This window comes from Phoenix dactylifera, chromosome 12 (assembly GCF_051530095.1).
Source record: "Phoenix dactylifera cultivar Ajwa chromosome 12, Ajwa_hap1_PhDact_Kaust_v1.1, whole genome shotgun sequence".
In the NCBI taxonomy this organism is placed as follows: domain Eukaryota; kingdom Viridiplantae; phylum Streptophyta; class Magnoliopsida; order Arecales; family Arecaceae; genus Phoenix; species Phoenix dactylifera.
In genome coordinates, this window is record NC_143201.1 from 27,917,468 (window position 1) to 27,943,598 (window position 26,131).

The 26,131-nt window shown below is 37.5% G+C and overlaps 2 protein-coding genes and 1 long non-coding RNA gene across 3 annotated transcripts; 1 reads left to right on the top strand and 2 right to left on the bottom strand.

Annotated features, from left to right (window-relative positions):
• Positions 1–494: 494 nt before the first annotated feature.
• On the top strand, positions 495–17,262 carry LOC103710280 (kinesin-like protein KIN-14C). The gene is made up of 21 exons (XM_088709499.2): positions 495–621; positions 742–899; positions 987–1,100; positions 1,428–1,680; positions 4,722–4,849; positions 4,953–5,036; positions 5,394–5,471; positions 5,539–5,631; positions 5,735–5,758; positions 8,500–8,841; positions 9,088–9,169; positions 9,261–9,356; positions 9,457–9,636; positions 9,826–9,932; positions 10,106–10,284; positions 10,989–11,153; positions 11,238–11,491; positions 11,598–11,761; positions 12,556–13,079; positions 14,368–14,465; positions 15,003–17,262. The coding sequence occupies exons 1-21, from the start codon at positions 579–581 to the stop codon at positions 15,068–15,070; spliced, it is 3,234 nt and encodes a 1,077-aa protein (XP_088565625.2). The 5' UTR covers positions 495–578; the 3' UTR covers positions 15,071–17,262.
• A 227-nt stretch (positions 17,263–17,489) lies between these two features.
• On the bottom strand, positions 17,490–19,124 carry LOC148700528 (uncharacterized). The gene is made up of 2 exons (XR_015972485.2): positions 18,752–19,124; positions 17,490–18,120 (listed from the first exon to the last, which is right to left on the bottom strand). It is a non-coding gene; the product is annotated as an uncharacterized LOC148700528 (long non-coding RNA).
• A 160-nt stretch (positions 19,125–19,284) lies between these two features.
• On the bottom strand, positions 19,285–22,485 carry LOC103710279 (pseudo histidine-containing phosphotransfer protein 2-like). The gene is made up of 6 exons (XM_039130646.3): positions 22,335–22,485; positions 21,015–21,145; positions 20,857–20,925; positions 20,395–20,466; positions 20,208–20,280; positions 19,285–19,675 (listed from the first exon to the last, which is right to left on the bottom strand). The coding sequence occupies exons 1-6, from the start codon at positions 22,392–22,394 to the stop codon at positions 19,625–19,627; spliced, it is 456 nt and encodes a 151-aa protein (XP_038986574.1). The 5' UTR covers positions 22,395–22,485; the 3' UTR covers positions 19,285–19,624.
• Positions 22,486–26,131: the final 3,646 nt, after the last annotated feature.

Sequence of the window (26,131 nt, forward strand, 5' to 3'; positions counted from 1 at the left end):
ATCGGAGACGAAGCTCCCCATAGACTATAAATAGCACCGAGTCGTTCGTTCTTTGGAAGAGGAAACGAGAAAACAAATGCCAGAAGAAAAATTAAAAGAAAAGAAAAGAGCCAACGACCCAAAAAAATATATAGCTCGGAGGTTTCACGGTTCCAAGAAGCCCCGGTATTCTCCACTCATCTCGGGCTCTCCGCATTCCATTCTCCTCCCTTCCCTCTCTCCCTCTCAATCTCCTCTTATCCATCTCCAATCTTGGCAGTCAAAGAGGGCGATCGTTTTCTTTTTTTTTTTTCTTGGTTTTATATCGCTCGAATAATTCTTGATCCTTCTCTGGATCTCTGAGCAATCAAAGATCCTATCTGCTCCATGCCCTAATTAGTTTTCGAGGCCCTTCTCCTTGCAGTTTGATGATCTGCACCTGTTCAACTCGAAAGTAATCAGATCGCAAGCGTTGGTGCAAGAATGATTGCACCAGGCACTACTTCGAGATTTCTTGGTTCTTTAGAAAGATCGCTCATCTTCTTGAACAACATTATCCATAGGTCAGCTCCGCGGTGAAATTGGTAGTCTGAATCAAAATGCCTCCCGGAGAAGGTACTGCGAGCCTTGACGTCGACATGGGTGAGGAATTCTGACTTGTTTCGTTCTTTCTTTCCTTCTTTCCTTCTTTCCTTCCTTTCTTTTCTTTTTTTTGTATAACTATAGGGGTGAAGAGCATCTTCTTTCTTTTGGGTTCCTCAGCTAAAAAGCGATCAGAAGTAATAGAGTGGCTCAACGGTCTGTTCCCAGACTTTAGCATGGCTCCAGATGCATCGGAGGAAGAATTGAGAGCAAAGCTGTTCGATGGTGCTGTGTTTTGTGCTATTTTGAGGAGACTGGGTCCCCGTCACATGGAGGAGGTTGAATCATTGGCGACTTGAAGCTCCTCTGATATCTGAATCGGATAGAGGATTCCGATCTAATTCTAATGTGGTTTTACGCTGCAGACAAAGAGTGGTGGTTGTTCTCCCTCAGGAACACGCTTGGAAAATATAAAGAAGTTTATATCAGTTGTAGAGCGTATGGGTTTGCTCAGTTTCAAAGTGTCAGACCTAGAAAAGGTATTCTTCCACTTAATCACATCAGAGAAGTCAAAATAATTTTTTTTATATTTTGAAATCACACACATGAATATATAACCGGGACCTCTTGTTCCAGCGGGGTCTTTTGAGGGACGGGAAAGTAATTTCCCGTATATAATAACCTCCGCTTAATGGATAAGTGTGGACTTTTTGTACCCACAAATATGTACACGAATTGTAAGGAAAAATGTCACATGTTATGGATTAGTGTTTCTTCTTACTACAGTTGAAACTGAACGGTTAGAAACATTATCTTGACCTTTCAAACTAACATTTTAGCTGATCGTGTTCTTATTCTGGATTCAGGGACCCATCTCTGCAGCAGTAGAGTGCCTTTGGTCCCTTAGGGATCGCTTTAACTCTGATCTTGGTGAAGATAGGGGTACAAATTTGCCAGCTAAATGGGTAATCGAAGCAAAGAAGAAGTTGGAGGCCATGGATGTTTTACGAGGAGAAAACACTCTAAGTGGACAACAGTCTCCAGTTTTAGGAGAGGAAACGAGACCGAGCCTAACAGAAGCCAAACTTCAGCATGTTCTAAGCAGTCCTGTTATGTCAGGTATGATCATCTTTTTTGGAGCACTTGAGCAAGTGCAACCTAAGGTTGTGGACACTTTCTTGGTAAAGATTACACAGCATGAAGGGACTTGTGATTTTTTTCCTTTAAATGCATGCAGCTGCTGAAAATAATGTACAAATAAAGAACAGAAAGGGAACATGCTTGGTGATTGGTAGATTGACAGCTCAAGTTAGGATACCTTGAAAGAACCGAGATGATAATCATACCAAATGAGATGCTATCATGCTAACAACAATAAATAGCCATATTCTTACTAAATCAATTTTCTTCACTTAGTGTTTCTTTCTCTTTTCTGAACTTCGCAGTGTGGTGCTGTGACTTAAGACCTCAAAGCTTCTTGCCTTGCTGAGAAAGGGGTCTGGCAAGCAATCAACCAATCCTACATATTTTTAGACAAAATGCCAAACCAAACAACCTGATAGATTCTGTAGGAAATCGCAATTAAAATTACGGCATTGTGTCTTCCAAAACGCTACCATGCACATCATCACCATGGTTGAACCTATAACCATAACCATAAAATTGTGTCCTTTAGATTAGTGTATCTTTATGAACTTATCTTCACCATGTAATTTCTTAAAGGAATTAGATCTTTCATATAGTTTCTGTTCAAATTGTTGTCAGGCTGTTCCTTCCTCTTTTCCAACTGCCTCCCATATTCAAGGGCTATATATTATTGGTGCATCCTTTAGTTGTTGGTCTTTACCATGCCTGAACATTAAATCTCAAATGGGTTTTGTTTGCTTCATCTCCATGTACTATGACTCCTAAGCCTCTGATAGTATACATCTTTAAATGTTATCCTTTGTACTTTCACCACAAGCCCATGCAGCATTATTTGTCCTCACCATGATCATCAATTTGTTTCATTCACTCTACATCATTGAACATATTGATTAGCTATGCACTTCAAAATATATGCTCTGTCATACCATGTCTTGTTGTTGTAATATGGTGTTGGCAATTATAAATTTTTTTCACCAATTCCCCTGTTTGCCGGATATTCGAATGTGAGCTGCTCGTCTGCTTTCCTTCCAAGCCCATCACATTTATCATGAGGCCAGCTAATGTGCTGATTGGCTAGAGAACGAGGGTGCCAGCTGCCTCAACAATTACAATTTACAATATACTTCCCTTCTTCGTTTATCAATCAATGCTGGCTGCAGTGTTAAGGGCCTATAGCAGTTGCTAGCAATTAGTTTATGAATGAAGAATCTTAAGAAATGAGATGATGTGCTATGAGATTATTAGACTTGTCCAACAACATAGTTAGAACAAATAAATTATCACCATGTATAATGATGTGTACTATACTTGAAGATATTGTTGATAAAGACCAGGATGATGTTTAGGATCCATGCTCAAGAAAAGGGAAGGGACATGACCTTATAAGATGCTATGGTAACTTCAAGCAAAGAAGCAAAAGTAGGTAACAAGTTGAATGCATAATTTGTTTTCTAAGGCATGAGAAAGACAAGATGTGTGCCAATGGCTGGGCTTTTTTAGCTGGTAAATAGAATGAAGAAAAAGAAGGAAAAAGGATTGCAAAAGGAAACATTGCAGAGAGAGAGAGATGGAGGCAAGAGAGAGCTGCTTTGGTGGGATGCTGTTCAGATGACATAAATGTTTGATATTGATGATAGGATGTCATAGTGGTTAGGGATGTGAAAGCGCTGTGTCAAAAGCTACCTAAGCTTGATTTATATCATTTTGATCAAGATGTCCATTGAAAGTGACTTGGATATGATAAATGCATACTTTGCCTATTAACATCATAATGATGGTGGAGATGAAATAGCTCTGACATAACAAAGGGAAAATTCCAATGGTGTCTATATGTTAGCGACATGATTTTTTAAAGTGGTTACAATGTTAAAGGTGGGAGGGTGTTGGGGAATTACTGGGAGGAAATTTCAAAAAATTACACCAGTATTCACCTCGTAACATAGTTCACCCCTCAGTCATGTACCATTAATTATATAACTGCAGCTTATTCCTTATCCAAGTTTCTCGTTATTGCAACTTAAGATTCTATTGCTGCAAAGGACCAAAGGGAATGAACTAGTCATCTGACAATGGCTTGAAAGACATCTTACCTCTTCCCATGTTCACCTTCTCCTTGACATATTATCCAAATCCCAAGAAAGATTCTCACATCTTTGCATGAAATACAGAACTATAGCCTTATAGATTAGCCCTCTGCAAGCAACTATATTTCATTCATAATTCATTGTTTTGCTGAAACTGCCTGTTAACTGGAATACTCGCTTTGGAGCAACTAAAGATGGAGAGGCATCTACCACTAAAAGAGTAATCATTAGGTATAATTTTTATGCCTCTTTTACAGTGCGTAGAAATATCTGCCCATGTGACATGGATGGTAGAAGTTATAGATACTAGGTAGACATTCAACCCAATAGGATTTTATTAACCTTATGACAGCAGTTCTTTCTTTGATAGCTTTTCTAGCACCTCCCCACCACCACCAAAAAAACAAGAAAAAAAAGATCACGAAAAAGGATAGTCACTCATGCTCTCTGTATCTGCTAGCTTGTCTGACAACATAAATGATACATGCTTCTGATGGAATTTGACCTAGATAGTTGGTTTGACAAAGAAGCTATGCAATTTTTTGCAGTATGTTAATATCTTGTTATTCTATGTTTTTTGTCTCCTTGTTCTTTCTTCTATGGCACTTAATTTTTCATATAGCTGTGTTCTTCTCATCATGTTCTATAACAAGTTGCTAGTTATTGACACCATAAAGGTCTGGATGCAGCACAAGCGATTCATTGAATGATATGAAATTGATCTATTCCTAAGAATCATATGTTATATTTTGGCACTGCTCATTAGTTATTTCTAAGAGGTATTATAGTTGTGCAACACTCCTACACATGGTTGCCCATATATTTCACTGGTAAAACAATAGTTTAGAAAAAAGTTTCTTGCTGCTTTCATATTCATTGAGTTATCATTAGCAGTTATCCTGTGTAGCTAAACCATCTTTTTAATCGTAGAGCCAATATCTGCTCTCTCTCATCATGCTGGACACAAGTTTCATGAAGTTTTCCAGTTAAAACAGGGGCGCTATTCTGATCTTCCTCCAGCTAAGATTTCAGAAATGATGAAATCAAACAGTTTAGATGTAAGCTCTTTAATACATGAAACATGAAAATTACTTCTTTTTTTTATTTTTTAGCACTTCCTTGTGGATATATTTCTTACATCACAAGATCTCTTGCTTGCAGAATGCCCCCACCCAGTCACTTTTAAGTGTTGTGAACGGGATTCTTGATGAAAGCATTGAGAGAAAGAATGGGGAAATACCTCATGTATGCTACTTTGAATATAGTTGGTTTGTGCTAACATATATACATATACATGCATACATATATGCATACATGTATACATACATACATATATACATAGATATATACGTACATGTATACATTCATACATACATATATACATAGACACATGTATACATATATATGTATATCTGTATACATATACATATATATGTATATATATATATGCACACACACATACATACATATACATATATACCACTATGTATCTAGTCTTTGTTTTCCTTTTATCTGTTTAAGCCTTCAATAAGCTGTAGAGAAAGGTGAGATGCAATCCTTTTTTCTCCCCTCAAAGTTTTATATCATGATTGTTCCCCCCAGCGTGTAGCATGCTTGTTGAGAAAAGTGGTGCAAGAGATTGAACGGCGTATTTCAACTCAGGCAGAGCATATTCGAAATGTAAGAATGTTTTTGCATTTGTTTTTACTCAAAGACATTCTTATTTTGATTTTTTACCTGTTTACAGCAAAATAATCTTATCAAAGCACGCGAAGATAAGTATCAATCAAGAATCAAAGTGCTTGAGGCACTAGCAACTGGGACAAGTGAAGGAACCCAGGTATTTGATGAATAGGCAGTAATCATATTTTGCAGGATTATTTACAACAGAAAAGGAGTTTTGGCTGATGTGACATAAATTGATTTTGTGCTCTTTGTTTCAGATAGCGATGAATCGGCAGATAAAGGTCTGTTTCTTCTGTATGAGTCTGCTATTCTATTTTATAAGACTTTTTTTTACAGTTCCTCTCTTTTCTTTATTTTTACTGTCTTTCTCTTTCACGCTTTTCCCAGGGAGGTAAAGCCATATGTTATTTTTAATGCCATCTTCTTTTTTGTCATCTACTTTTACTTTGTCCTTTCAGATGCATGACATGAATCATGGTCAACAAACAATTCGATCTGCAAGTTGTATTAGTCAAAGTTTCATAATTACCCTTTCCCACACAAATTGTTTGCCTATACCTAAATATCTTTGTGAAAAATTGACTACATCAGAACATTTCTCTACAAGGTTGTAACGAATATTCTGTATATATTCTTGAACGTGATACATGCATGCAGTTGTACACTTGTATATTGTGTGTGTCTGATCTTAATCTTGGACAACCACTTCTCAGACATTGTCATTGGACATCTACAGGCTTAGTGTTTTAATCAATGCCGCAATATTTTCTTTTTTTTAAATCAAAGCTAATGAGCTCCTAGGTTCCTTTCCTTGAACTGAATTGGTGTCATTAGTGGAATATCTTTCTTCATCGATTTTGAGTTAGTATATATGTCTTCAGAGTTAGCAAAGCTGTTGCTTCAAAATAGACATCACCACTTCTGTTGATGTCTTAGTCAAACCACAGGCATGTTTAGCTTCAGTCCTATCTTGGAAAATGTAGGAATTTCTAGTAAACTTGTAAATTTGTGCCTGACCCAATGTCACCCAAAAACCAAAGGATATGTATAAAAAGAATATAAGCTCACTAAACAATCTCTGGCTGTTTACAATTTGACCATGCTTTCAAATGACTTGCTGCATGCTGCAGTAATTTTGGTATAAAAGGATTAAAACTACTCTAAAAGGCTTGAATTAGGCATCATGAAATGACTTCCATAGGCAATATATCAGAAATAAATGATTTTGTTATAGGTTAGAATGTTAGATCATGCAATGCTATCCAAGAATTCGAATAAGCGATGTCCAATGAAAGAAAAAAAATTTAATGCTCACCTACTGCTGTTATTCCTATGACCTGCAAAGACTACTCTAAAAAGTCGGTCGGGCTATACATCGCTGAAAGATGAGGGGGAAGCGCCGACGAGGGGGGAAGGGAAGGTTTTTGTAAGCGATTTTTGAATCAGGCATCATGAAATGACTTCCATAGGCAATATGTCAGAAATAAATGATTTTATTATAGGTTAGATCATGCAATGCTATCCAACAATTCGAATAATCAATATCCAATGAAAGAAAAATTTTTTAATGCTCACCTACTGCTGCTATTACTATGACCTGCAAAGACTGCTATTTCCAATTATATTATAGTAATTGATATGTAATGCATGATTCTGGCATGTCAGGTTGTAACAAAATTGTTCCTCTTTACTGTCTGGACCATTACTTTTTCTCCTACGTAGATCAAAAGACCTAAACATCAGAAGTTTAGAACTGTTAGATTCTTTTTTCTGATTGGGACTTTGGAGAATGATATAAATATCATATTCCGCAAAAATTTCAAGGTTTCATCATCAACCAGTAAACTTGTTCCAGTTTAGTTGGGAGGTGCTAAATTATGTAAAGGTAGAGTATGTTCCAGTTATTGATCATTTTGCATCTTTAGATGTTCAGATAATGGTCTAGCATGGGTTTCATCAGTTTTATCATTGATCATGCTGGATTTCAAGTAAACTCAGAGTATGATGTGCTAGGGACACCTAGTGAGCTGTCAGTGTTACTAACATATTTGAAAAGGCAGATTGATAGTCTTATGGTCTATCATCTGGAGGTTTAGATTTTTTACTTATGGAGTATAATATCAGCTCCTTGTAAAGTTGGCTTCATGTATCAGTTGTGTACTTAAACTAATTAGTGGTTTGACATGGAATGGATTCAGACCAAGCTCTCATACCTCAAGTCTAAACACTAAGTATCAAATCAAAAGCTATAGTTTATATAGCTAATGATATTATGTCTTTGGTTATCCATTATTAGAATCCCTAACCTTCTAATCAAAAGGATTTTCATGCTGCCACCCTCTTTTCTTTTGTGCAGTGATGTTTCTTGCAAAAGTAGCTACCATTCATAGGTTCATATTGAAAACAGACTGACCAATATCTCTGTCGAACTATATCAGGGAAATCCATGTCCAAATGTCCTGTCTATTGGTACATGAAATGGTCTATAGTCGTGCTAGAGATTCATATAAGTTTTCTCAGCTTAATTTTTGCTGTAAATTTTGATTTATTCACATTTACTTGATCCTCTTATTTGATTACCTTGTATTGACAATTTGAAACTTGTTGGTTATTTTTTGTTACTTAGCTCCTATAGTAAGCACAAAAATTAGTTGTTAAACTGCTGAATATCCTCTATTGTACATATTGGATTTTTGGTGTGACAAAGCATATGTATGAGCTTAAGATTATCGTTGCAAGAAAGAGCATATACTAGAAGAAATCAAGAAGTAGCACTGATAGAGGATAAATGGAACTCGGTTGATATGGTTTAGGTGGGTGGACATAAGTCAAGTAGCTCTAATGATGAGGGGGCTCCAAATTGAGGTTGAAGGGTGTTAGCAAGCCCAATGGGGCCCAGTTCACTTCACGTGTTAAGTTGCTATTTGACCTTTAGCTCTATAATATATTTTCATATTTTGATTCGCATAATCTCTTATTTCCATCATCTTTTAAAAAAATTATGGTGAACTTCCCATTGCAGATGGAGAAAAACAAAATTGAAGAAAGAAACAAAGTTGGGGATGACGATGTTGTTAGGTTGATGAAGGAGAAGGAGAATAGTGATAATATGGTTTCAAAACTTAAGGAGGACTTGGAAACAACAAAAAAGTCGTATGACCAACAGTGTCTGCGATTGGAAACTAAGGCTAAGGAAACTAAAGAAGAATTAGAGCAGAGAATAAAGGCGGTTGAATTCCTTTTAGCAGAGTCAAGAAAGAAGACAAAAGAACTTGAGACATTTTCAGAATCAAAATCTCAAAATTGGAAGCAGAAGGCTAATGTCGTCCACAATATCATGGATTTACAGCTACAGTCAGTGCAGGTATTACAAGCACAACAATGTAAGCAGTTTTTCTTGGCAACAAGGGCAACCTAGTGCCCCGCCACTACGGGGTCTGGGAAAGGTCAGATGTACGCAGTCTTACCTCGCGTATGGGAGGTTGTTTCCATGTTCTGAACATGTAACACCCAGGTTATAGTGGAGCAACCTTACCGTTGTGCCAAGGCCTGCCCTTAGCAGTTTTCTTGGTATAATGCTAACAAGACTGAGCATCCATACTTGTCACAGGACTTGAGGATGTCTTCTACTTCCATTAAGAACACAGTCATAAACACCCAAAAGAGGTGGTCTGAAGAATTTACTACTTTTGGTAGGGCATATTTTGCTGATTACTTCATTTCCATGTTTAGATATTTGGTGACTCTTGTGATACATACATCTATCACATGTGTTTTTTGCAGCTCAGAAGCTGAAAGTAATAACAGATGCTATCAAAAACTATCATACAGTTCTTTCAGAAAACAGGAAATTGTACAACGAGGTTCAGGAATTAAAAGGTAAATCAAGCAGAAGAATTTTGGGTTATCATGTATTGTTCTAGTTTCATTATTATGATAAAAACTTTTTTGACTTTGTTTGATCATGCTCCTTGGTTAGGCAACATCAGAGTTTATTGTCGGATAAGACCATTTCTTACCGGAGAGAACCAAAAGTCGACTACCATAGATTATATTGGCGAGGATGGTGAACTTGTACTTGTAAACCCCTCCAAACAGGGAAAAGATGGACGAAAGATGTTCAAATTTAACAAGGTTTATGATCCAGCTGCTACTCAAGGTTCTGTTTATGAAGCTGTGAATTTTGCACTATGTACTTATTTTTCATTTTGTTTTGTCCATCAACTTTTCTATCTATTTTCCACAAAACTTGTAGCTTCGCTAGGACAGCAGGATATGAGCAACAGTTTGAGGCTTGATATACTGCTGATGATCTGTACCTAACTTATTACTGTTGTTATATTAATAGAGGAAGTCTTCTTGGATACCCAGCCTTTAGTACGATCAGTTCTTGATGGCTACAATGTATGCATCTTTGCATATGGTCAAACTGGATCAGGAAAAACCTACACAATGGTATGCCATCTTATTTTCTAATATTTCCCTAACCCATAGCCTTAATTGACAAGCCTTATCAGATCAATAATTTGGATATTTTTCCATAAGTAGTTAATGTCAACTGGCTTTCTCTTCTGTTGTTTATGGTGCAATATGCCAATTTTCTTATAATAATGGAAATGTTATTTCAGACTGGGCCTAACTCACCGACTGAGAAGGAGTGGGGTGTAAATTATCGAGCTCTGAATGACCTTTTTCACATTTCTCGGTCTAGGAGAGACACTTTTATGTATGATGTAGGTGTTCAGATGGTTGAAGTATATAATGAGCAAGTCCGCGATCTCCTCAGCAGTGATGGTTCCCAAAAGAGATATCCTTTCATGCCTATCTATTACTACAACTTCCTCTCTAAGAACCTCATGTGTTTTTTATCAAGTGATGTGTCTAAACTTACTGCATTTTCCATGCCACTGATGATGCTTACACTTCCAAGGATTTAAATACCAATACCAAGCCTTGTACTGGTTTTTTCTGGGAATGGTAAAGTCTTGGTACAGTCGGGACAGACCAAGACAGTCAGTATCACCAAGAATAAAAGTAACTGGTACAATTGGCATTAGACTACCAGCATACTGCAACAAATAAGTAGTATGCACCATTTCATGAGAGAACTTGTGTCCCACATCCATATCCTTTTTGTCAGAACTGGTACCATACCTAATTGGGGGTATTTAAATCCTTGCTTCCTTCCATTCTAAGGTTTACCATACCAGTTGGTATTGTACCAGATGTACTATACCATACCAGATGTACTGTACTGTATCAGTACCAAATTAGTATCGACTTGTATGACACCGACACTTGGTATGTCTTGGCATCTCGTATTGTACAGCATACTGACACTGTAATACGATGGCACCGGTACAGGGTCCAGTAGCGAGACGACGAGCCTTGTTCCATTCCTTTCAATTTGTCTAACCAGTTATTTTGTGGCCTACTCTTGAATCTTTGCTTTGGTTAGCACCAAAAATATGAGTTTTCTTAACATAATTGTCCTTTCTTTGGCGTGCATACACTTGGGATTGTAACTACTTCCCAGCCCAATGGCCTTGCAGTCCCCGAGGCAAGTATGTATCCTGTTCAATCAACCTCAGATGTGATGGATTTAATGCAAACAGGATTAGCAAACAGGGCTATGAGTGCCACTGCTCTCAATGAAAGAAGCAGTCGGTCACACAGGTTTTCCTTTCTGATCATTTAAATGAATATGAATTTTCAAATGATTTCTCCATGCTGCTTATATGTTCTAATCTTGTGTTACAGTATTGTGACCGTTCATGTTCAAGGAGTGGATTTAAAGAATGGAGCTACTTTGCATGGTTCCCTTCATCTGGTAGATCTTGCTGGAAGTGAGAGAGTTGATCGTTCTGAAGTTACTGGGGACAGGCTCAAGGAAACGCAGCATATCAACAAATCTTTGTCTGCTCTTGGGGATGTCATATTTGCTCTATCACAGAAAAGCGCTCATGTACCATATAGAAACAGCAAGCTTACTCAAGTCCTGCAAAGCTCTTTAGGTATATAATCTACCTCTTTTTCCCTCTTTTCATCAATGGGTTTACATTTTTTTTGCTAGTTCACCTTTGGAGTTACTTTGAACTGGATTCTTTCTTTACCATGTAGGCGGACATGCAAAGACTCTAATGTTTGTACAGATAAATCCTGATGCGGGTTCGTATTCGGAGACTTTAAGTACCTTGAAGTTTGCTGAAAGAGTCTCAGGAGTGGAGTTAGGAGCCGCACGGAGCCAGAAAGATGGCAAGGATGTCCGTGATTTGATGGAACAGGTTTTTGGTTATCTAAGTGACAATTATGATCATCTTTCCTATTTCATAGTTCACTCAATTTTGATGAAGTAAAATAGTTACTGAATGCACTGGAAGGAGCAGAAATGCATGTTAAATAAGCAGAATAACCTCTTCCGAAGAGGAGGTTTCTTAACCTTGAATAGAATATTTGGCGATTCCTTTTCTATTGTCAGAGAATATTTTACAGCTAGTTTTTTCTTTTAAGATTGGTGTAATGATATTGATGTATTAAGCATGAGCTTTAAGTCTGCATATGCTCAATTGAAATTACTTAAACCTCTGCTGGTGTGGAATGTTGAATTTGATGGGTTTCTCAGGGAAGATTTATTAATGGATACTAAACAAATATCCTTGTACAGGTGATACTTAGTATTTACATATGCTCGCATGCGTGTGTATATTGTGAGTCGATCAATCTCCTCTTTCATGGTTGACCGGCAATAGGACTAGCGGTCTATTGGATTGAAAGCCCTGTCCCAACGGGAAGAGAACATAGTTAACATTAGGAGTTCAGCATATCCTTATTCAATTTGTATGTTCTGTCTAGAAGATCCTAAATAGTCGGGAAAAGGCTAGATGGTTATGGTTATGGTTAAATATTCGGTGTCACCTTGACTACTGACTTTTTGCTGGAGCTACATTCCTAATTGACATTGCACAACTATGCTCATTGCTACCTCAATATTAATTATGCATTCTTCAGGACATCTTTTATGCATTAATATATTAAATTCCACGACGAGTAATGTTGTTCATTATGTTTGATATTGCAGGTGGCATCTCTTAAAGATACAATAGCAAGGAAAGATGGAGAAATTGAACAGTTGCAATTACTCAAAGATATTAAGAATCAGTCTCCTAGGGTAAATAGTGAAAGACAAGGTGGCGATACATTAAAGCATTCATCCTCTTCTCCTAGCATTTCATCACGAAGTGGGGCTGTGCAACAGGGCCGGAGATTGTCAGGTGGGAAAGTAGTGATTTCTAATAATAAGGCGGTTTCAGATCCTGAAAATTACTCAGAGCACAGTGATAAGCAGTCTGAATCTGGTTCACATCAGTCCATAGATGATTTGAAGTACCAAAAGGAGATTTCAGGCCAACAAAAGCTCGCTGAAAGTGACATAGGTCAGAGTTCTGCAGATCTTGAACTTTTGGGCTTTGGTGATGCCGTTTCAGAGGAACGACTAAGTGACATATCCGATGGTGGTACAGAAACTGATGGTTCAAGCAGTGTCGTTGAGTTCGCCCTCTTCCCTGAACAAGGCAAACCAGCAGAGGTCACAAAAGAGAAAATGTGAGTTTTTTCATATTCTTATGATGGGTGACAGCATTTTCTCATACGGATATATTCTGTTAAATTGTAATGGAGTAAGGGTTTTCTCGCAATAGAATTTGCTGATATTCACAATAAGTAGTGTTTAATCTTTTCATCTCCTTTTCAGATGGGTCAGTTTGTGAAGTTTCTAATATAATTTCATAATTTTTGAATCTCGAAATCTGAGAACCATTTTGTTTATTTTATGCTTTCTTTCAATCTCTACATTGCATGAATTATTTATTTATTTTTTCCTCATGTATAATGACCACAAGAAATATTAGTGTAACCACATGTAATTGAGTTATCGCACTTTTCTATAGATAAAATAGCTTACATGGTTTAGCTCTGTGGCACATGGCCAATAGGAATTTTCTATTTTTCAAGAGGAAGGAGTGCTTTTGGTTTGAATGAAAGGGGAAGACAATAGGTAGGCTCATTGGGAGAAGGAAGAAAGTAATAGTGAAGGTGAAGTGGACCAAAGGCAAGGAAGTGGTGATGGACATTTGCTTGCAACTTTAGGGAGGGTTTGCACGGTAGTGGGATAAGCATCAGGTAGCAAGTGTAGAAGAAAGTAGGTACATGAGAATGGGAGCAAGCTTGGGAACTTGGAAGAGAATTTTCAAGTAAAATTGCATATTTGTTCATTTTCTGATAATTTGGTTTCTTTGTTGACTAAAAATATACAACATAGTACCGGTACCGGTTGGCGTACCGATGGCGAACGGTACCGGTACGGTACCGGTCTATACCGCTCCCGTTGAATGACCAAGTTTTGGAGTTCCACATACCGGTCCCGTACCAGCCCCATACCGGTCTTATACCGGTTCCGTACCGGTTCTCTAATGATAAGCTCCTAGTACCGGATTCCACGCTGATCCGATACCGGTACGGCAGACCTTACAACATACACTAGTTTTCTTCTATAGAACTCTCTATGATTCATTGTACTGGTACATAGCGTCCTATACCACGCATGTTGTACCATTCTAGTACTGAACTGAGACTCGGTGTTGAGGGTGTACTGAGTCTCGATGCACCAAACAGACCATATACTAGGCGAACCAATATTGTACGAGCATGTTACCAGTACGAGGTCCGGTATCGAGATAGCAAATCTTGATACAGATGTATGAAAAAATATATTGTACAAAATATCTACTACAAATGATTGCTCCCAGTGCTAGTAGTTATTCCTTTTATTATACAAGTATTCCTTAAAGATATTTTTAAATGGTCAATTTTGTTCCTTCTTCATAAATTGCAGGCCAAAAGTTCCAACTCGAATACCAAAACCACCTCCACAAAAGATTGGGCAAACAACATCAACACAGCTAAAACTAAAAGAGACTTCAAAATCAACAAGTAAGTATGAAAATAGTTATTGAAATACTCGATTGTCAACTTTCTTGGGTGTTTGATTAAGTTCTATCTCTTCAATTTCAATTCTACCCACACCGAACTGGACCCCTTTATATTTATAAAACAAGATTCTTTAAGCCATTGGAATCATTGGGTGGGGTTGAATTAAAATTTCCAACATATAGACAGAGCTAAATGTTGAGATTAATTTGTAAATCAGTCAACTGGAATTCAAGTACTTTTATGCTAGTTTCTGTAACACTTCATAGTATAATTGTTATCACAAGTGCTAGCAGCACAGTCAAGTCCCTTTGAGCTTGTATTTTGAAAAACAAGGGCACATACATTTGTCAAGAAAAGACTGTTAAAATGTCCTCAACTCAACTATGATGATCCCAAAGGCTGTTATGTTGAACTGAAGAAATGACATAATCCATTTTGCTGTCTTTATCAGTCGGAAAATTCTCTTTATATCTTGTTAGCATCTATCTTTTATTTTTCCCTACATATCTCTTCATGCAACTTGTCTTGCAATGCCAGGTTTAAGAAAAAGCACAGGCAGCCAAGTGACAGCATCCTCAGCCAAGCCTGCAAAACATTGGCAGTAGTTCAAGTTTTTCTGCAATTGCCCTTTTTTCTATACTAATATAATTTTTTAAGGGATTTCAACAGCCTTAAAGCATGTTTCTCTAACAACCATGATGTTTGTAGCTTGCTTTCTGATTCCACAGTGCCAAGTGATGTCCTGCATTCTTCGAAGTGTGTAGTTTATGTAACTCACAATTCATTATAAGTTGATCATCATCTAGATGATCTTCTGTTTTTTAAAATCAAGATATTGGCATGTCAATGTTAGCATGAAATGGTTTCATTGTGACCTTGTCGATTCAAGGCCAACCCCAATTATTCTTTGGGTTAGAGTTTGTACCTCCAGTACATCATCAGTTCATGCAAAACAGATGAAATGTTGTAAGTTGTCTTAGAAAATTACTTTGGTCAGGGATGTGTTTATGGGATGCTTATTGATGATAAGGACATGGATATTGCCAAAAGAAATTTGATAAAAATCATGAAAATTGACCCTGGTGGCCTACGGCATGACACAATCATCTCTTGATTGAAAAGCCGAGGGATGAATATGCTGGTTTGCGATATTTCGAAACTTCCATGTCTACAAGTTAGGTGGGGGAAGAAGAAAAAGTTGAAAAATGAACAGTGTGGTTGACTTTCTCAGACTGCGACGTGTTGGTTAATATGAGATCCAAATCCAGGTAAGCTTGAACATTGTTTCTTGAATTCTTGCAACATTCAGATATCTTGCATCACAATTATTATGGTATGTATTAGATTTTGTGCTGGACCAGGGACTCATGTTACAACTATCACCTTTGGTTTTGCTCACAAACTCTACTCTGGTGGTGAAGCCAAAACTATCAAACTAGATTCATGACTGGCTTAACAAGTATGCTTTACCTGAAAGGTGAAAGATAAATTGGAGAAAGAAGATTGTGGTGCAGATGGCTTTGTTGGTAGCTTCTCAAATCGTACTGGTTTCTGTTTATGCTGTTATTATTATTATTGTTATTTAGATATTGTAGGGAGTTGTTATATTTGATTAGTTCAACTCACATTTCATGGCAGAAATTTGATAAAAGACATTGGCTGTTTCTTTTTGAGCAATGGTTATGGTTATGATACATTTTAAAACCTGGTCAATTTATAGTCTTTCTACAGATTTTACTCGTTATCTTGCAGGAGATAATTCATCTGATGCACGATCTAGGCAGTATGGACGCAATATATAACTGCTTATCGTGGTAGTTTATGTAGGGAATTATAGAATGAAAGGATGGTGTTTTCAGAAAGATTGCAAAGTGCAGCTACTTTTGCTGTATTGTTCTTCACTCAAAAACACTTCTTCTGTATCGTTCAAAAACATCTTGGTTTTCCACCAGCATTTTCACAAAGCATAGAGACCCAAATATTTGGACCATGTCTAAGCACTGGTTCAAAACCTGAGTTTCCAAGAGGTTTTGGTTCTTGAATCACCTGAAAACTCTATGGTCAATTCCGAGGCTGATTTCAGCTGAATGCTTGCGATCCTGGTTTTGATGATGCTCTGTTTACGTTGATGAAAGTCCATTGTTTTGGGAGTGTTGTTTCAATGCCTTGCATAGCTGGGTCTTTCTTTGATGTTATTATTTGTTTAGGTTCGGGATTGCGACTGTATTTTGTAGTTCTCTTGATGTTTTGAACCTCTCTGGATGTCATTTAAATTTCTAAACGAAACAGAGTTGAGTATTTTTATTTATTTTTTGATTTCTAAAAATAACCGTGGGGCACCAGCAATCAATTGAAAGAAATGACATGAGAATTATCGCTGTCGAATGCTTGGTAAAGCACATTCAAGACACAAATCTGCAACAAGCTCGGAATGGAGGATGGGTGCAACTCTGATCGCGGTGCGAAACAAGTTTTATACACCAAGTTTTATACACCGAAGATTCCGGCATGTTCAACAAATTTCCATTTGTCCATAGAGAATCTCTCACTACCATTCCTCTCTTCTCCGAAAGAGATGATATTGTTGTTAGTTCAGCGAAGGGCTGGGGTTGGTTGGGCCATCAAGAGAACTCTGCTGCTAATTGGAAGTTTATGTCTAGTCCCGAACAACTCCTAGTGGGAATTCAGAAAACTATCGCTCTAATTTCAGTAATCCAGTAACCCACATGAAAAAACTTGCCTACAAATGCTAGCTGTATCTAAATTGCACGGTTGAAGCAGCTCATACATGGTTGCATATAAAGACTAGCAGCATCGCAGGGGGAGACGTTACAGTGAGCTGGTCGTTGCTCATTCAAAATACCGCCGTTCTACCACCTTACTACCTCGAGGCATCCCAAAAAGTTCTCTGGGCTCATGGAAAATGAAGTTTATGCATAGATAAGATTAGGAAGTGGGATAAAAGACCCTATAAATTCCACAGTATCGAGTCCTGTGGATGACGGATCCACCCATTACAAACACTTAGAAAGCCTTTTCTGATTAATGGCTTGTGGAGTTACATATTACGGTATGTAAAGGGTCACAACTAAGGACTCAATATTGTTTCTCACTTGACACCCAGTAGCAAGCAGCACTGCAATCTGCTGTCAGGGAATCTCAAAGCCTTGCATGCGCAGACCATCTCACGCTAGAGGAAGCCGTCGCCAATATCTTCAAGCGTGCCTTGTTATGGAGTTGGAGAGGTAAGCTAACTCTAGCTGGAAGTGGTGGAAGGTGGTGATCAACAGGGTCTGAAGCTCGAGGAGGAATTGAGGGAGATTCCTGATTGGAGGGACGCAGAGAGTGAAGGGGCAGAGCAGGAATCCCATGGCAAACATCACTGGAAACATTGTAGCCTGCTCTTCCCACAGTCTGCCCCACGGCCTCCGTCGTTCTCCTCTGGGCTGGTAGTCTTTCCTGGCGCCTTTGAGAATCCCCTGGTGAACCGTGGAATTAGGTTTCAGCGATGAGCGGGGACGAGTGTTAGTTATGTTTTGCTGAGTGATGACTGGCGGGTGCCAGCTGCCGTTCCTCGCACCTAAAATGGAAGGTGTACAGCCATGGTTTAACCGTCCAACGCCTAAAATGTGGCCCAAGACACTCAGCGGGTCCGCTTTTAGCCAGCAAAAAAATAAAAAATTAAAAAATTAAAAAAAAAAAAAATGGTAGGAGATGTATTTTGATGTCAAAAACTATTTTGAGATAGAGCAGCGGTTTGAATTGCTTCATTTGTAGCAAATCATTCTGAGAAGTTAATTAACTGATAAAAAGGAGCTGCCTAAAGCCGCTGTTATTTTCTGATTTTTTTGAATGTATTTGTACTAAATCTATCCGGGCATCCATTGTGGCCAAAAAAAAAAAAAAAAACTGCTTTGGGATATGCAAAGCAAAGATAAAATGATCAAAATGGATAAATATCTAAAATGATTCTAAAAGGTAACAGGCTGCTGGCTCTTTGACCAGATCATCTATAATTTCTCCAGGAAAACACTGCAAGCTTAGAACTCATGCAGTGACAACTATATTTTGATGCAAAAAATCTGAAGTTCGAGTTCTGTTTTAGAAAGATTTCTAAGGTATTGCAGTCGATGAATGTTAACCATCAACGTAACAAATAATCAAATAAAATTGCAAACAGAGAGTTCTGTAAATAGATCTGAAGATAGCTTAGAGCTACAAAACAGCAAAAACTAGAGAGTTCTGAAACATGAACATTGAAACGGCATTTCAACAAAAATCAGAACCTGGCATGGAGACGAAGCCGCCTTATCAATCTTTTGTGGGGCTTTGAGCAGGATCTCCGGATGAGGGAAATAGCGACGGAGGCGCAACAAAGACCCACGACAGCGATTGTAGGTTGATGGCCGGCGATCCCACGGAGGGAGCACGAGTAAAAAAGATAAGAAAGGAAACCTTCTGAAGACTGAAAGAAACCTTTCTTTCGTGGGAAGGCAAGAGTTGGATAGGATCGGGAGCGCCAAAGTCCCCAAAAAAGACGTGAGAGGGGTAGCGCAATATCCTTCTGAAAACAAAAACTTTCCGCGAACGTGACATACAGCTTGCAGGAGCCCGTCTATAGGAAGCATTAGGCGATCAGCTTCAAAGTTTTGGATTACTTTTGAGTTGAAACCAGACGCTCAAACTTTTGTTTCTCGATCTAGAATCATTTTTTCTTCAAGTGTTAGATTCATCCGGAAACAAAGATCTTAGTAATGTAGGTTCTCGAAGCTTCTAGACATGGCAACAATGGCTACAACAAAAGCGGAAGAGATGATGACAGCAGGTTAGATAATCGGTGGCTCTGACACTATATTAAAATATTTATAAAAAAATAAAAAAAAAAGAGAAAAAAGTGATTTTTATTTCTTTATTACATCATATACGGTACATCTCAAAAATTATATATACTCATGTATAAATTATATATAATATAGAATCATGCTAATAAAAAAAATATTATGAGTGATACAGATTGTTACATAGTTTTTAGAATTATGCCAACACACTTTAAATATATATTACAACCACATGGTTTATTGTCTTGGATTCTAGACTTTTGTTTTCTCATAAACCGTCATTAAAGCTTCCAGCCCCGTACGTCACCATGGCTCGTCATCTTAGCCACCAGGAGGAGTTGCTCTTTCGGTGGGACCAATTTGCCTTAGCAACTGAAACACCAATCAAGAAAGCATCAAATAAGAGGAAACGAGTACTTGTGCAATATCATTACTTTTTAAAGCTAAAAAATGTGAGGATCCGTATGGATACGTGTTCAGTTTCACGTCAGTTATTCGTTGAGTAGATTTCGGATACTTATACAGAATCAAGAAACTTAAATAATACCTTTCGGCTGGCTCTTTTGGATGAGATCATAAGTTGTTACAAATAGTACAGAGCGGATTCAGCCCATAACCTATATAGACTAGGAAATACTATAGCATGGATCCACTAGGGCTGACCATGAGCCAGCCGTAGTGCTTGTGATTAGATTTGAATGGATTCAACCCTTAATCTGATGAAAATATCGAGGCTTAAATAGAACGAGTACGTGAGGACCTGTGCGGATGTGTGTTTAGTCTCATATTAATTATCCATTTGATAGATCTTGGGTATTTATACAGGATCAAGAAATATAAATAATATCTTCCGGCTAGTTATTTTAGGTGAAGTCATGAGTTATTGCTCCTGGGTGGAAAGTACCTGAAAATAAGCCTTTAGCTTCTGTTTTAGTACGGCATGCTCTCTCTTCACCTTCTGGAATGATCTTTGGCATCTGGAAGCACGAGGAATATAAACAAACAATTAGCTGAGTTGTATTCATAAACACCGCAATGATATATACAAGTAGACGTCCAGAGAGAGAGAGAGAGAGAGAAGGTTTGTGCACCCGTCAAGATTTCCTTCATCACAGTATTCCCTGAATTGCGTGCATTCGTTCTTTACCCGTAAGGCACCGATGCTGCACCAAATCCATCCATTATATTGATGAACACTAATGAGCAATGTATAACAACAAAAAAAAAAAAAAAAGGTACCGAGATGCAACCAGTTGGAGCTGCTTGGGCGAGTTGGCCCGACACCCGAGCACTACTATTTATTATCCCTGGACTCCCGAAAGTGTTGGGGGCCTACTAGGATCAGGCCTACATGTGGAATCTTGTTTACTTAAGCTTGGGCCTCTTTAGCTTTGGATCATTTGGGCCTACTTTCTTTCTCTCTAAAACTAAGCCCACAGGAATCAAGCCCACCCGACTCTCGGTCGAAAATATCATTAGTTTATATGGCTTTTAACTTTCACTCGGGAGGCATATAACCATGGTTTTTAACTATTGCATCCATCAGTTACTACCTGGAAGTACTGCCCTTTAACTGGTGCATGAATGAATCCAGCCTGTGGAAATCTTGGGGGCACTTCTCGCTGCATGGAGACCATATAATACATGTCACATCATAGTATTCTTCATAGCGAGCTCTTAATTAATAGTCTTAAAACAAAATGATACCCACAGAGCCTGCTCGATGTTGGCCATCAATCTGGACGAGTCCCTGAAGAACAAAGTCACAACTTCTTCCACGAAATTTGGGTTGGCTTCATCTTGCAGCTCTTCTAGTTGATAAAATTGTTCATCTAGGTATCCCTGCAACACACCCTCAAATCAATATTTCCATCTAACCATTTATATATGTACATATCTCCATATATACCGACGTGAGCATAGTCATGAATATAAATATATGCACATGTACGTGGATGTTGATATATGGGTCGAAGATGCCGCTCGATGGGTACCGATGTGGATGAAAAATTATTTCAGTATGTTAATTGTACGGTGCTATGCTGGACCGATATTGTATGTTGATGATGATTCTAAATCATTGATTTTATGTATCATTGACTTTCTGTAGAAAGAAAAACTAAAAACAGCCAGAAGGAAAAGGAAAATCTTCTGAACTTTTAAAACTATATTTACTTTGAATACAGCTGCTATACATATTAATTTTATTAAGTGAACCTTCACAGATTAGTGTACTTACACAACTTGCACAAATGCACTGCATGAACTCTGATATCCAAAAAGTTTTTTCAGTTACTTTATCAGGTATTTTGTGATGTATAAGAATGCGAAAGTCATGTCTACCATGCAACAGCGATAATAATAAGAGAAACTAAGAATCAAACACTAAATATAATGGAAATCGTTGCTTGTTTCTCTTAACGATCAAATTAGTATCTATCTATTGTTATCAAACTTTGAGAGTATTGCTGAGAGAGAGAGAGAGAATATGCTTGTTGGTCCCCAAACATGAGGACTCCAGCTAGACACAACTCAACTAAAATGTCACTTATAGACAAGTGCCCAGCAGAGTAATATTTGCAGTCACAAACCTTGAAGTCCAGCAAGCATTGCACAAAAATCAAGCATTGTGATTATATGACAATAGATGAAAGAGTGCTTGATATTAACTGAATATTGTGATAAAACCCGTTTCAGGTAACAACCAAAATAAAATGGTTAACAACTGTAACCACCATGCTGTTTTAGCTAGAACTATGAGTCAGCTTCCTAAGTTCTATGTTGCCAATCATTTGTTCCTCATGATTCAGCCTCTATAGATTGGTAATAATATCAACGGTCATCATGGTGGTTCTTTGGGAAACTAGTGTGAAGCAAGCATAAAAGATGTGAAAAAGCCCTTAGATCTCCTGTCTCGAAAAGGCCACTTCCTGAACCGCATACAACAAATAAACAAATCATAGATTCCTCAGTTGAAATCACTCTAAGCAAGGTATGCTCGACTCTGGGAAGGAAGCAGAAGAAGACCAACCTGATCAAAGAGCCTCTTCTTCATGTAGGCAACTTGGCGCTGCAAGCTAGAGTACTCCATCTTTGGCTAAGAAAGAGAAATGAAATGAGGAATGGCGATAGTATCAAAAAGATGAGAGTTTGATGAGTTATGAGAGCTCATGAGGGTCTTTATATAGAGGAGGAGAAGCACTGATATTTTGGTTTCCAACAATGTGAAATCTTGTAAGGAAGCTGGCATTTGTGGGCACTTCCTGCAAGTGGGTCAGGTTGAGCCCCTATCCAGATGGGTCCCTTCCTCTCCAAACATGGAACACAAGCCAAAGCCAAGACAAGCCGGCTTCGGGTTCTCTTATCATTAGGCCGCCTTCAAGTTGTCTGTCTCAGGGTTGGCGAACATCCAGTTCCATTTCGGAGCCACCAAAACCATAAGGGGTCCACAGCCACACAGACTTCAAGCCACTATTGGTGTCTTGTAAATTACAGATGACAAAAGAGGCTAGGTGCGTTCTAATGGAGAGTAATCCAGGCCATATCAATGGTGCACAATTTATGGAATAGGGGGTATAAAAAAATATAAAATATGTAAATAAATCTACTTCATCCCACCAGCTTAAGCTTTTAGGAAAAGTGGTAAAAAGCCTTTTTTTGATGGAGTTGCAATCTAACATGAGAGAATTACATCATCATCAAAAGCAGCTTGGTTCCACTCAGAGGTTGAACATGGAAAAAATGTACAAAATATGCATTAGAAACAAATCTAGCCAAACAACCATTTTCCATTCTCAGAATTTGCAGTGCGAGAGTATTATGTGGATTTGGAATTGTTGATGATGCTCACACAAGCAAAAACTTTGTTTAGCAGTTCACAAAAGGTTCTTCCCAATGACATCTACAATTGACATTCTTCATCAGCTGCAAAGTAAAGGAAGAACAAGGTGCTCTTGGATTCTAGTCTGACACCTTTAAATGTTCTTCATAATACACTATATTAATTACTTTGGCATCAAGTTACACGAATAAATGATTTCATGGAAGATATAAACACCCATAGACACAAGGCACCGAATATGCTTGGGATGATATATATATATGATGTCAACAGAAAGATTACCTGAAGATCTATGGCTTCTTTAATAAAAATCTTAAATGTGTTATGGTGGAGGATGAGGTCTGTTCGTTCGCTCATTTGTTTATTGGAAGAGGCTGGAAAATAACTCTTATCAGATATAGAAGTTTATTCATTGCGTCTAGCCAAGAAAAGATAAACATGACACCTTGCATTGCAAGAAGAAGAAGAAAATAAAAAAATAAAGAAACAAGTGATTGACATACCCGAACTTGTCTACTGGTGCTTGGCTAGGTTCCTCCTTTACATTGATGTCTCCATCCACAGGTCAGAAATTATCTCTCCTATTTAACCCACCTTTTTTAAAGCAACCCCCATCCTCTCATTTCTTTCGGCACTTGGATGGAAAAACAATAAACAGCTTCAGGTAAAAAAGTAGACCATTTATTGACACACGTTATTCAAGCCGAGTTCTTGCACCACCACCCAAGTTATGAGACAGGTGCGTAGAATTTGAACAGAAAAAGTATCAGATTACATCAAATGAATCCAAATCAAGCTGGAGACATTGGTACGGGACTAATCCTTTCCAATTCCTTGGTTCGCCCGTATCGCTATCCGCACAATCATGCCATGGTTCTAAATCTTTGAGGATACAGAAAGTATAAATAATAGCAAGGATCATCCATACCAGAGTTTCGCACCCCCCCCCCCCCCCCCCCCCCAACCATAGAATGCTATGATAACAAGATAAGTTCAAAAAAAATTAATCAATTTATAAATAGCCATGCATTTGGTATCTTCGGTATTTTGCAAACATATACACCATGCTACAATAAGGAAATTGTAACAACCCAGGACCTCACCCAAAATGGCTAGTCGGAAGGTATTATTTGTGTTCCTTGATCCTGTATAAGTACCCAAGATCTATCCAGCTCTACCCCATACGATCGACCTCCAATACAACATGTTCTTGTCAAAGAATCATTTTTCCTGAAACAACAAACGAGAAAGGAGTGCTACTTTGTGTAACGCATCGTTTCTTCTCGAAGACTGGGGCTCATTCTAAACTCTCCAAAGATTTTGATCTTGTTTAGAGTATTGCTACATTATCTCAACACCCGATTAGCATTAGCTTGAAGTTTTCATGAGAAGAACTGGTGAGGTTTTGTTGATGAAAGCTTGTTTTTCTTCTTGTATTTCAGTATTTGTCTTGAGGGCGGATCTTGACGCAACGATAAAGTTGCTCTATTATGATCTAGATGTCACAAATTCAAAATATAAAAGTAATTCTTCTACTCGTGAGTATAAGTCTGCACACATCTGGTCCTTCCCAGATCTCACAGTGGCAATAGTCTCATGTATTAGGATGCTTTTTATTTCATTTGTTATCTTTCGTTCACTTTCTCTCCTCTTCTACTTTCTTTTTCTTCCCTTCTAACCTTTCTGTAAATCTCCTTACTTTTTCCTTAATAAATTATATGGGTTTCAACCCTCCTTTGGTCCCTAGAAAAAAATCGCCTAAGCTGGTATTTTAGCTCCAAGTCATTTTCTAGTGAAAGCCGCTTCTCTCCACATGCATATAACCCGTATTCTATTGGCCAAGAAAGTTAAACACCATCCTTTGCTTTACAACCGTGGAGACAGAATAAATGCCACACTGAATCATGTGAAAACCAAAAGCTAGTAAGGTGACGTGTGGTGACCCAAATAGGATCACCAAGGTGCTTTTAGATCACCACCGATGATTCTTATTTTGGGGCAATCCACCCCAATGATCTAAGCCATCGCATTTGGTATGCTATATTCCATAGATTAAGGTTTCCAAGTATCCACAAGTAATCTATTTGGTATTCTATAGGAATCCAAGATTACTGACCGTATAACTCTAATATAACCATAAAAATATATTTATTAATCATATAAATATATTATAATAAAATATTAATATATGATTATTATTTTTATTATTAATATATCTAATAATAATATATTTACTAGTCCTATAAATATATAATTATTGTTATAGAATTAATATATTTATTTATACTTATTAATATATTATTTTTTAGTACTAATATTTATTTTAATTAAAAATAAGGCAAATAGAAGTAATATATTAAATAATTTTATTATATAAATATAAAGTGCAATAATATATTTTACTACAATTTAAAATTATCATTGAACAATAATATAATAATAATATGATTGATAATATATTACAATATAATATATATATAATAAATACAATATATATGATATCAATATAATATTATATTTTATATATAATATTGATATAATATATTAATGGTATATTGATGTACTATTTTTTCACTGGTTGAGGGGTATTTTTGTCCTTAAATTTTAGCCCAACTGTTTGAGGTGATCTAGGATTTTCGATTTTAAGAACGAATATTCCATCACCGAATTAGGTGGTGATTCGGGATCGTTGCCACATAGGATCGCCATGGTGCAATTAAATACAGTAATCTCATTACCTTCATTCATATTATTTTTGTTCTTAAGATGATCACTCCATACTAAACACCTCCTAAAAAATTTGCAGGAGAAGAAATATCAGCAATCAAAAACCAGTCCCCATCGTGCCTTTCTATCAACTCTGAATCACATCGAATGAACAAAAGGGGAAAAAAAAAAAAGGAGATGCTCCCTTTATTCTTTGTCCATATACAAGGAGAATGGAGAAATATTTCTAGTAGCTTTCTCCCATGGTTTTCAGTTACCGT

Excerpts from the sequence above, each read along its gene's own strand:
- LOC103710280 (XM_088709499.2), top strand. The coding sequence starts at position 579 with ATGCCTCCCGGAGAAGGTACTGCGAGCCTTGACGTCGACATGG. Across the intron at positions 5,759-8,499 it reads CGATGAATCGGCAGATAAAG|ATGGAGAAAAACAAAATTGA; the intron begins GTCTGTTTCTTC and ends TTCCCATTGCAG. Across the intron at positions 11,762-12,555 it reads TCCGTGATTTGATGGAACAG|GTGGCATCTCTTAAAGATAC; the intron begins GTTTTTGGTTAT and ends TTGATATTGCAG.
- LOC103710279 (XM_039130646.3), bottom strand. The coding sequence starts at position 22,394 with ATGGAGTACTCTAGCTTGCAGCGCCAAGTTGCCTACATGAAGAAGAGG. Across the intron at positions 21,146-22,334 it reads AGAAGAGGCTCTTTGATCAG|GGATACCTAGATGAACAATT; the intron begins GTTGGTCTTCTT and ends GGTGTGTTGCAG. Across the intron at positions 20,926-21,014 it reads GCCAACATCGAGCAGGCTCT|CGAGAAGTGCCCCCAAGATT; the intron begins GTGGGTATCATT and ends GTCTCCATGCAG.